Raw genomic sequence first — 12,193 nt, 5'->3', positions numbered from 1 at the left:
CGTAAACAAAGACCAAATATCTCTTCCTCAATTTCTCTCACCCCAGATTTGACGCTGAAGCAGTGTCATCACAGATTTCATTGCTCTCAGCGAATCAGAGGGTGCCATGATACATCACCGCTTGCGTAAAGGGCATCATGGCTGCATGGCCGCTGTGTTTGCGTTCGCCGCGATGGATACCGTTGCTGCCGCTGAACCTTGCAACGAAGAGCTCGCCAGGGAAGCAGGACTGTATTTCAGCGATATTCAGTGAAACGGAGCGCGAAATTATCCTCTTTGCTCAAGCGGTAGGTGTTTCCGCGTGCGATGGCGGTCAGCTACTGGCCGCGCCGGCGGAGAGCAGAGCCTTGTTATCATCGACGGGTCGGGGCGTCCGGTCCGCCAGGCGACAATGCTCCTGACAGAACAAGCGTAGAAAGCTGCGCGCGTACTCGGTATGGGTTTTTCGTGGCTTTATTTGATGACATTCAGCACTCGCCGAGCCGCCAGTTTGCTGCTGCAGGGGCATCGGTAGGGGGTTTGATGAAAGCCGCATTGAGGGAACAGCTGCTCGAGAAAGGGCTGGCCTTTGGGGAACGCCAAGATGCTTCCCGAGGGCAGGATTATATACATAATCCCAGGGCGAGAAAGCAGAGAGCACACCATCGGTTTCTCTGGCTCTTTTGCCATTTTATCATCGGCAGAGCACTGAGCCATTGCGAACGCCGGGGCTCATCGCGCGGCACCACATGAAATGACACAATCGGGTCAACACTGCCGCTGTCCCTGAGCAAGCGCCCTTGGGCCGTTTATACAGCCCTCAACACTACACACACAAGGCATTTTCTGGCTGTTTCCCGCGAAGTCAACGTTTTTCGAGCTACGCAACACGCAACCAAACACTGCAACACTGTAGGTGCACGCGATGATGCATGGAGCAAAAACGAAACTACGAAACTATCTCGACCGGATGTAGCGCCATGACATTTTTTCTTATTTAATTTTGCGCTTGTACTTCCTCGCTTGAAACGGTTTAAAAAGTTGGCAAATGCTGTTTATGTAGGTTTAAGGTGTATTTCATTTTGTGTTTTATTAACAGCAATAAATCGCTCTCGACCAATCGCGACCGGGCTGCGTTTGTGATCTGTGATGTCACGAACGTGTAGTGCGGGAAATACGAAAGGGTGTCAGCACCTATCCTTCAGTTTTTTCGCTTTTTTCTCGCTTATTGAACCTCTGTTTGCAGTAAGAATGGTATGACTGTGATCATGAGCCTTGGAGGCAATGGTAGTATTGCTGCCAATTTTTTATAACCACCAACCACTCATTTGTGCCCGTGCTGCTGCTGGTACGGAGTGTGGTGGTTGTGTGTTGATGTGCAGCCACCACCTGCTCAGAGTAATAATTGCACAGAGTATTCGTACCTGCATGTCCTTTTTTTTTTTCTTGAAACTATAGGTACCATGCATGCTGTGCAAGTTCACTAGCTTTGAGTGGCATGGTGTGTAATAATAGTAACTGAGTGCAAGGGCTAGGCACGGCTGTACAGGAAGGAGGGTTGTTAGACGGAAGCAAGCAAACGAGGCATAAAAAGCAATTATTATGTAAATATGCAGTGGCTGAGGAAAGCGTTGCTGGTGCAATGGCTGGGCAATAATTTCGCATAGCGTTGTCTTGTTACACAACAATTTTGGCAATTTAACTTCCCATATAACATTATATGTGGAGATAATTTTGGTTTTTGGGTTTTATTATTCTTGTCTTTTTTTTTTTTTTTTACATTTTTTTTTGTACTGAGGGCAACAGACCGGCAATCCTCGTTACTCTGTTCGTGCGAGTTAGAAATTGATAGGCGCAGTGCTGAGTCAGTCGGGCATATTATTCCGTTAGTGTATTTATAGGGTATATTGGCAACGACAATCGGGTTTGAAAACTTTGTCGCACATTTGGAATAATACGCACGAAAACTAGCAAAGCTTGCGATACATGAAAATGGGAATACTTCCCTTCAAGCAAGCGTTTCATTCACGGCTACGATCGCGTTTCATTCACGGCTACATTCCACACGCATAACACTGTCGTGCTATGCGTGTGGAATGCTGATTTCGAGATTTTAAGCGTAACACAACTAGGCGCACGGACGCTTTCGTGTCTCGCCCCCACAAAATGCGGTCGCGGTGGCCAAGAATAGAACCCGCGGTGGCAAATTCATCAGCAGGCCGGCCAGGGCGGGCACCATTGCTTCCCTCTTCTTTTCGTTTCCAAGGCCAAGAAGGCTATCCTTGGCTTTCACGTCAAGCATTCGCGCTCGACTTTCTTAGCATGGATCTGTCTAGCATAGCAAGTCTCAAAATGTAACCGAAAGAGTAGCAGGCCCCACAAATGTTACACTTCTGAGGAAGTTTTCTTCAAAATTTTATTGGAGCAGAGGACCAATGTTGATTCCTGAAACGCGGTAACCTCTGTTAGCCACTGACAGCCACTGGAATTTCAGCATGAGAGAATTAAGTGCTGCCAAATATGCAACAGAAACATTCAACTGCCAAAGAAAAAATTCACCGACGATTACGATACTCCCTAATGAGAAATTTAAGCGCAACTATATACGTGTTTTCATTTCGCGATATACTAAGGCAAGGAATTTGAGAGAGACATGTAGCAGAGTCGGCAATCGTCGGAAATTTGATCTGCGGGTCAAGCGCGTCGGCTTTTATACATGACTCGTCGAAGGTTGCACTGTATTCGCTGGTGCCGCTTGGCTTCCTGAAAGTACTACACAATTTGCGTCGCGCATACAATCAGATTACAAAAAAATCGCAAACCATGACAATCGAAACAAGCGCGAACGAGACCAAACCAAGCAAACCAAACAAGCGCGAGCGAGAGCTTCGCTCGCGCTCGTGCTTATGATAGTACGTTTTTTTCCTCGACCTGACCGCCGGCCAATGAATCCGAGTTCGTCGCCGTGTTTTAGCTTTGCGCGGCCTGAGGAGACGCCCTAAAGATGGAGGACAGCGACGCTCATTCTTCTAACACCATGGACGCCAATGTTGCCTCAGGTCCGGACGATGACAGCAACTGGTTTCTTGTGGCTCGCAAGAAAAACGCTCAACTCAAGCTGCTACGATCCCATCACCTGCCCCGGTACCCCGCAAGACGAATGCGCACCTCCCTCCACTGCCATTTGACCACTTCAAGGTAGTGTTCCGTCCGAGAGATGGTCTGAACCTGGGTGCGTGGCCTCAACCTTCTGTTGCCCAAGCCATTGGTGCAGCAGCTGGGCTTGATGCTGCTGTACTAAATGAGTTCATTATCCGAATCCGCACTGACCGATACCTTGCGGTGATTAGCACATCGGATGAGAACCTCACGGCCGAACTTCAGACAGTCCAATCTAGAAGTTTGGGCCTCAACCAGCACGCCGTCCAAGCCTACGTAGCTGCACCTGACAACTCTTGCAAAGGGGTAGTGCCAGGCATTGAACCAAACACCACTGTGAAGACGCTACTAGAAAACTTGCGCTGCTCAGAGGCTCCCATCCTTCACGCCCGCATGATGGGATCTACAAATCAGGCCCTCGTCACTTTCTCCGGCATCCAGGTACCCCGTCACGTTCGCTTGTACGGAGCAGAGCTCCGCTGTTACATATACCGACCCCGCCAACAGATATGCAGTGTGTGCCTGTCCATGGGTCATCGAGCGGACGTGTGCCCCACGTCCGACAAACCCCGCTGTGTAGCCTGCGGTACCTCCAACCCACTACAGAACATGAGTGCACACATAAATGCATACATTGTGGAGGCGATCATCCCGCCACGGACCCTCGGTGTCTATCGCGTCAACAACGGCCGTTCAATAAGTCGTATGTGCTCCAGGAACGTTTCAAACGCGAAAAGCTGTGTCCCCCACCTGGATCAGCACATAGTCAGCCTAGGACGACTGCGGGCCTGAAAGAGGGGGTCTTGTTCCGTTGTGGCTGTGACTGCCTTCATGGTTCTTCTGCGGCTTCCGCCGAAATGTCGACGAGGATGGGATCTTTTCGAGGGGCGTAACCGCGCCTGCAACTTTGCTACGCTATGAGCTGTATCGGGCTCGCTCCGCCGCCCCCATTCCTGCCTTTACCCGGCCGCCCTCCTGTTCCATGGCCACAATGGCACTGGATGTTTGAGAACTTCCTACTGGCATCAGGAGCGTCCGACTTCAAGCCCGAACGTCACAAGGCCCTGCTGATACATAGCCTCGTGTTGAAGGTCAACGTGTCTTCTCCAGCCTACTGCTTACATCCGATGCTGCCCAGAGCTGCGACTCAACTGCTGGCGATAAACGTAGTGAGAATAGCGGGGACGCCGCTCAGCCTTCCGTTTACGATGAAGCTATCGACACCTTAAAGCAACATTTCACAAGCAATGTCGTCGCAGAAAGGCATCAGTTTCGCCGGCGTATTCAGCAACCGGGGGAGTCTGTACAGGAATATGTTGCTGCACTACATGTGCTCGCTGTAGCATGTTCTTTTGCGTCTCTAGAAGACTCGCTTTGTGACCAGTTCGTGGAAGGGGTCGCGTCCCTGTCAGTCTTCGCGAACGCCTTCTTCTTAAAGGCTCGACCCTCTCGTTCTCCCGAGCAGTGGCATTAGCTTCACAAGTCGAACAGGCTAATGAGGAAATTCAAGAATTTGCTTCCGGCAACGTGCAGTGCATATCGGGGCACCCTCGCGTGGCGATATATGACGATAGAGGCACTGGAACCCGCCACCCTTCTTCGCATAACGACGCGCCCCTGTGTGCACCTCATACCGAAGCGAGCCTGCAGCACGACAGCTGCCAACCTGCCTCGTATCTGCGCCCATACAACTCATCCTCTCACTGCTATCGTTGTGGTTCGTGCCAGCACCGTGCCGCATCACCCCGCTGCCCAGCCTAAGGTCAACATTGCTATCATTGTGGTCTCATTGGTCACTTCAGCGCAGTATGCAACAAAAAGCAACGGGCCATTGCTGTTCGTGAGCTTAGCGACCACACATTACCCGACAATGAAACTGACAATGAAGCTGTGAGCATTCTATGTGTGACCGTGTCCTGCCACGCCAGTATTCTAGTCAAGGTAGCAGTTGGGATCTCGGGATCTTCAGTCTCCATTCTAGCGGGTGATCTTTTTGATAGGCATTTTGCTGGACAGGTGCTGCTGTCTGCTCCCCGTGTGAAGCTGTAAGATTATTCGAAAAAGCCTATCCTAGTGCGAGGATGCTTTCTTTCGAAAGTCGCATACAAGGAATGCTAAGTGTAGATTCTGTTCTACGTTGTCTCGCAAAGCACATCGCTTCCAGGTGTCGATGCCATTATGGCTCTTGACTTCCAAATTGATGCCGTCCCTCCGCTGCCTTGAGACTACTACGTCAACAGTGCTACCAACGTACAGGTTCGAGATCAAGAACCAGTTTCATCTGCACTTCTTCCAGCACGGTTGCGCAATGAATTTGCGTGTCTTTTTGACTCCACCCTCGGCCTAGCCAGTGGGTTTGTGCATCATGTCAAAGTACGGTACTCGATTCCGCCCATTGTAGCAAAACTTCGCCGCCTTCCTCTTTCACTCCGAGCTCAGGTATCTGAAGAACTTCGTCGGCTAGAGCAGTTGGGCCTGATAGAGTGCATTAACGCTTCAGAATGGATGTCTCCGATTGTTGTTCAAAAAAAGGATGGAGGCATTCGTGTTTGTGTCGACTTACAAGAGCCTAACAAAGCTGTCGTGACGGATAGCTTCCCTCTTCCACACACCGAAAAACTCCTCCGCAGTCTCGTTGGGGCAACGCATTTTTCAAAGTTATATCTCGGATCGGCCTACTACCAGGTTTTGCTCGATCCTGGAAGCCGTGACTTGACCGTTTTCATAACTCACAATGGTCTCTTCCGCCTCAAACGCGTGTGCTTCGAGTTGGCATCCGCCCCCGCTGAATTTCAACAAATGATGTCGAAAATTCTTCAAAGATGCTGTGGTGTTTTGTTCTATATCGATGACACCATTGTTTTTGGGAAGAGCGAACAGGAACACTTGACCAACCTGACCGTTGTACTGCGGGGCATTAAGGAAGCAACGCTGAAGTTGAATGACAAGTTCGTATTTGGCGTACAGGAGCTTTACTTCTTGGGACACAGGATCGCACCGCAAGGCATCTCTCCTTTGCCAGAGAAAATTGCTTCCATTATGAATACTCCAGCCAACCACTGATAGTACCAGTCGGCGCTGTTTCCTCGGACTGATCGAGTATTATGCCAAGTTCATTCCCAAGCTTGCTGACGTGGTAGGACCAATGCAAGCTTTTCTCCGGAAGGACCAGCTATTCATTTGGAATTATGCTGTAGATGCCAGTTTCGCCCAGGTGAAGTTTCTGCTCTCTTCCAGCAAAGTTCTGCACATGTTTGATGCGTCCCTTCCGGTTGTAGTGTCCACTGACGAATCCGACTGTGGACTGGGTGCTGTTCTCCAGCAGGTGGATGGCCACAGGCTGCGAACTGTTGCCTTTGCTTCATGCCCACTTTCACCAGCAGAGAAGTAATACGGAGTGGGAGAGCATGAAGCACTGGCATGTGTTAAGGCCTGTGAGCATTGGCATACGTACTTGTGGGGACGGCATGTCACGTTGCGCACGGACTACCAAGCTTTGGTCTTGCTACTCTCTTCTCAAGGCACTGGGCGCCGCCCCCTTCGCATTGCACGCTGGTCGGAACGGCTGCTTCGCTACAATTATATAGTAGAGTATCGGAAGGGGTCTGAAAACCAGGTGGCGGATGCCCTTTCCCGCCTTCCAGTAGAGTATCGGAAGGGGTCTGAAAACCAAGTAGCGGATGCCCTTTCTCGCCTTCCAGTTCCGTCTCCGCAGGAAAATGTCTCATTTGATGAGGTTGTGTCCTTTGTTGAGTTACCGTGCCTCACTAAAGAGCAGTTTCAACAGGCCCTTCGTGAAGACTGCATGTTAGAACAAGTCAAGACCTGTGTCGCCACATCTTGGCCTGCACATAAGACTCTCTCAGGCGAACTTCAGCCTTTCTTCTTGGTATGTGAAGAATTGTCCACCGTTGACAACCTGCTCCTGCACCGCGAACGAATCATCGTTCACTTGTCTCTCACACCGCAGGTAATCACTGCTGCCCATGAAGCTCACCCTGGTATAGTTCGAACAAAAGCTCGGCTACGAGAACAGTTCTGGTGGCCAGGCATGGACAGGCAAGTGGAGCTTTCCATTCAGAACTGCAGCATATGCCAGATGGCTGACAAAAGTGCCAAGACTGCTGCTACTCCCTTGCAGCCAGTACCCCTGTCAGAGCGTCCATGGCAGAAGCTTGCTGTTGGCATCGTCGGCCCTATGGAGAGAGCACCACATGACTGCAGATACGCCATTACGCTCATTGACTATTTTTCCAAATGGCCAGAGGTTCAATTCTGCTGTGAAGTATCACCTCACACCATCATAAACTTTTTGATTTCTGTGTTCTCCCGTAAAAGCTATCCAGGCGAGGTAGTCTGCGACAACGGGCCCCAGTTCTCATCTGTGGAGTTCATTGAGGTCCTCAAAGATTGCGCCATCCGCCTTGTGCACTCTTCCGTTTACTACCCCCAAGCGAACGGACTTGTCGAGTGGTTTAACCGGGTCTTCAAGAATTTTGTGCAGGTCGCCATGCACAGCGTCCGCTTCGCCAAGCAGTAACCGAGTATTTTGGCATGTATCGCTGCATGCCAGATGCCACTACGGGAGTTGCACCGTCTGTTCTCTTACACGGATGGCGACCAAGAACACGCCTTGACGTTGTGGGTCACCCGTCACCAGCTTTCTTCAGCGATCCCGTATCCGTACTTCGTCTGCGCCAACGAGTTAAGACTACAGCAAAGAATACACAGACCGTCGCAGGGCCGCGAAGAAGAACATAGTTTCTGTTGGTGATTACGTTTGAATTAAGAAGCCTGGAATATCGGTTGAGGGAGACCTCACGTTTAGCCACCCGAGGAAGGTAGTCTGTCAGCAAAGTCCATCATCGTTTCAACTTGATGATAGACGAACCTGGAACGCGTCGAAGCTATCCAGGGTACCTGCAGCTTCAGCCACATGGAATCTGCAGCATAGTACTGTTTCTGAACCTGCGACTCTGTCGTCGGCATCTGAGCAGTCCAACGACTACGCCTCAACAGCTTGACCCAAAGCCTCGCCAGCTACGCCCACGCTACGAGCTCCAGCGCCAGCTGTGTCGGAGGACCATGTGCTTCAACGTTGGGTCCAACCACCGAGGAACAGAAGGCCTTCAGATCGATACCGGGACCACATGTAGCTTGTGTGTTAGATACCGACGGGTGCAGTGCCAGAGAACTTGAGTGCTCACCCGCCGTGGTTGCTTAGTGGCTATGGTGTTGGGCTGCTAAGCACGAGGTCGCAGGATCGAATCCCGGCCACGGCGGCCCCATTTCGATGGGGGCGAAACGAGAAAACACCCGTGTACTTAGATTTAGGTGCACGTTAAAGAACCCCACGTGGTCCAAATTATTCCGGAGTCCCCCACTACAGCGTGCCTCATAATCAGATCGTGGTTTTGGCACGTAAAACCCCGGAATTAATTAAGAACTTGAGTGCTGCATGAACTGTGTTCAGACGGTTGTGTGTCTCTGCGAGCGTTTATTTGTTGTTTTTTGTTGTATTGCTTGTTCTAGGCCATGTTGTATAGTTGTTCCATACAGTCTTATAGTGAAGAGCACATGCCATTTATTGTGCAGTTATTTGTAAAATTTTGTAAATACTGTATATCTGTATATCAATACTAATCTACTAACTATTACTTTGTTCTTGTAAGGAGGGGAATATGTAGTATATCAGTTTCTGTTTGCCCTTACACGCCGCCAGTGGCGCCATTGTTGTCACCTGTATATATACATGCCTCCGAATAAAGAGGGGGTCTTGTTCCATTGCGGCTGTGACAGTCTTCGGGGTTCTTCTGCGGCTTCCGCCATAGTGAACAACGCACTATGGTACTAATGTAGAAAAACAAATAAGCGCAACAACTGGAACGTAACCAGCGATAATTAAACACACAGCTCGGAGAATAAATTCCCTCAACATTTTGTTGCAATGATATTAGCAAAATGGCAGTCTTATTGTTGCGGTTAAAGAATTCCCGTTACCAGCAAATCTCCTCCCAGGTTGTCGCACACCTCATTAACCGATATCGCCGCCAAGTGATAGGCATTTTCACCTATCTGTTTTCCAGCGTGTGGGTTGTAGTGCCATTGGTAGTGTACTGCAAATTTTTAGTAGGCGATAATCCAAATGCGCTGCCATTCCCTGCTTCAGGCGGCGAGATGTGAGCATCATATTTCGCTGTGGAGGCATCCAGTGACGCCCACAAACTCGATTTCATTTCGGTTTCCTGTCTAACACTATGCGATAGGAAGACAATAAAACATGTCTCTGGCCGCCAGCTGAAACTCCACCAGTTCGATTCGCGTTGCAGTATTGTGCCTCATGGGTGTGCAACGCTTTGCATTACGTGTATGTCAACTACAGTTTAGTCTCAAATTGTTTTGTTACTTTGGATTGTATGTTTTTTTCCCAAAACGTATGAACGAGGTTCTGCTGTATTTACCAGTGATTCAAGTTTTCTGTTGTCCAAGTGCTATGGCTAATTGGACATGACCATTATGACTAATTTGGACAGCAAAATAGACGCTCGAATTCTTGAGCACTATGTCTCAAATGATAGAAAGAGGTATAGTCGTTTGTTATTGTGGTATTCGGGCATCTGTTGTAATGAACTTTGTCATGATTTTGTTTTTGTTTCTTTTATCAGTCGCAGCAGCTGAATGCTCTGACTGGGCTTCCCTACTCCAACCGTTACTATGAGCTATTCCGCAAGCGCATAGCGCTGCCAGTATGGGAGTATCGGGACAAGTTCTTCGAATACCTCAACAACCATCAGATTCTTGTATTGGTTGGCGAGACAGGATCTGGCAAAACAACACAGGTAAGCTTTATTTTTAAACAGTAATTTATCTCATTTCTAATAAACCGTCAATAAGTTTAGTTTAATTGAACTGTAGAATCATCCCTTTGAAAATCTCATAACAGTGATTGCTGTGTGCCTATTGTGTAAGATTGTCATTAAACTAAACTTGGTATGTTTAGAAAAAAACATTAGTGTTCGCTTTGCTGCACCCACATTTGTGTTGACCATGTCAACCAGTCATTCAAAAATATGCCGTTTGTGCCATATCGCCAATGTCTGTGCGGTCTAAGATAGTGCTGCTCTTACTATACTGTCTTTTTGTGTGGTGAGAGTTGTGCATCTCTGAAACATGGGTAGGACATAAGCTAGACAAGCAAAACTGAAGCATTAGTACTGTGATACAAAGAGGGGGTTCGCAGTGTTAATGGCATAGCACAATGTCTAATTGTGAAAATAATCACGTTTGTAATGTCTAGTTTGAAAATCATATCAGGGCTGTAATCAGAGATCTTTGTTCGTTTCGCGTTCTGTTCAGTTGCTGCAACTTCACAAAGTGGCAGTATGCAAAATTTGTGAGAACAGGAGGGAGAGTACAGCCAATCTCGCAGGGAACCATTCCCTAGCCGCAGCCGCCGTTTGGATCCAATACAATCCACCGGACGTACCATGCAAAGCCGGTCTCGTAGCAAGCGGATGACTGCTCAAACTTCACATCTCTCATTGTGTTCTGCTCCAAAATGCAGAGAACACTTCGTAAAAGCACACAGGCATAACATGCCAGCAGACTGTTGGCACATTAGAGAAGACCTTGCGGTCGCATAGTGATGAGCCTGTGCGTGAGGAGTTCAGCTCTGTAGGTCTGGTGACGAGCTATAGACTGCGTGCGCAGGAGAGCCCAGCCACGAGCGGGATCTCTGACCAGGTCTGCACGGTAGCAGGTGTGATGAGCAGGTTCTTTTTTTTTTGTTTTATATTTTTTTGGCGGTTCTCTGAGGCGGAGCCTCCCAGAACCCAATCGAGGACAAAGCCGTTTGTTGTGAAAAATACAAACTTTTAATAAAACTAAAAGGAAAAGAAAACCATAAACCGAACACACAAAGATAACATGAAAACACGTAGCTGGAACGCTAATGATATGAGGCAAGTTCGGGCAGGCTGCGGGTGTGCGTATGCACTACAGTCTCGACGCGGCGAAGCGGAGACGACGAGACGACGAGAGAAGCGTTGTTCGTCTCACCAAAAGACGTTGTGTCGGAGCGTCGTACAGGCTGCCAGAGCGTGGCAGCTCTGGCTCGGTGGGAGAAGACAGGCGGCTCGGCAGCACGAGCCGACGGTGGTGGCGTTCTGGTCGGGCAGCTGATCGTGGCACTCAGGCTCGTAGCCTGACAGCTCAGGTTCTGCCCACGGACGCAAACGCTCACCGGCCTCGGGCAGCAGCAGTTGATTATCGGGCAGGGTGGCGATGCCCGGGAAGGCAGGTGGCTTGGCAGCAGGGGTTGACGGCGGCGGCGTCCTGGCCGGGCAGCTGGTCGTGGAGCTCGGGCCCGTAGCCCGACTGCTCTCGTTCTGCCCACGGGCGCAGACGCTCGCCGGCCTCGGGCAGCAGTTCTCGAATGGATGGAGTGGCGGCGCCCAGGAATGGGTTGGCAGGAGGCCCCGGCCGGGTGAAGTCCTGGTGGCTCGGGTCTGGAACCCGACGGCCGTCTTCAACTCCCGATCCGGTAGCCGACCTTGTCCTGGTGCCGCTTCTGGAACTCCTCTCCCTACTGCCAGCGCGGCTCCTTTTTCTGCTGCTCTGGTCGATTCGTCGATTTCTGATTGGCAGCTCGAGGCTCCGTGTTTTGTGATTGGATTGGCTTTTTTCTTTTGATTTATTTTCTTGTGCCGCGTGTTCACGTGCCGGACGGTCTTCGGCGTCGTCGTTTTCGGCGCGGCGCGGTAGAGCGGCGCGCGCTCTCCTTGTCGTCTGCTTGTTTGAAATGCACCGCACCTTGTCGCACACCACAAATATCACCGTCGCGCACCACACATCACATAAGCCCCTTTTTGGGACAAGTTTTTCCACAGGAAAAACTGCCGGTTGTGCGCGACAAGTTCACACAGCTATCACTAAAAGTTCACTTAATCTTGGTTCAAACACATAGCACTCTCATGTCCCAAAGAAGGTTCACAGGGCATGCAACGCATAACAATCATGAGTTTCTAACACAGGCCCAAGCAGAATAGCAATACAC

At 49.9% G+C, this 12,193-nt stretch overlaps 1 protein-coding gene across 1 annotated transcript in view; it reads left to right on the top strand.

Moving 5' to 3' along the window:
- LOC119431853 (putative pre-mRNA-splicing factor ATP-dependent RNA helicase PRP1) overlaps positions 1-12,193 on the top strand; it is an 82,610-nt gene that overhangs the window by 9,030 nt on the left and 61,387 nt on the right. The window contains exon 3 of the mRNA XM_037699307.2: positions 9,804-9,977. Coding sequence (XP_037555235.1) covers positions 9,804-9,977 — 174 coding nt within the window. The remainder of the gene's footprint in view (positions 1-9,803; positions 9,978-12,193) is intronic.

Source organism: Dermacentor silvarum, chromosome 1, assembly GCF_013339745.2.
Source record: "Dermacentor silvarum isolate Dsil-2018 chromosome 1, BIME_Dsil_1.4, whole genome shotgun sequence".
Taxonomy (NCBI): domain Eukaryota; kingdom Metazoa; phylum Arthropoda; class Arachnida; order Ixodida; family Ixodidae; genus Dermacentor; species Dermacentor silvarum.
The sequence above is the reverse complement of the archived record's forward strand: the minus strand, read 5'-3'. Positions and strand labels throughout refer to the sequence as shown.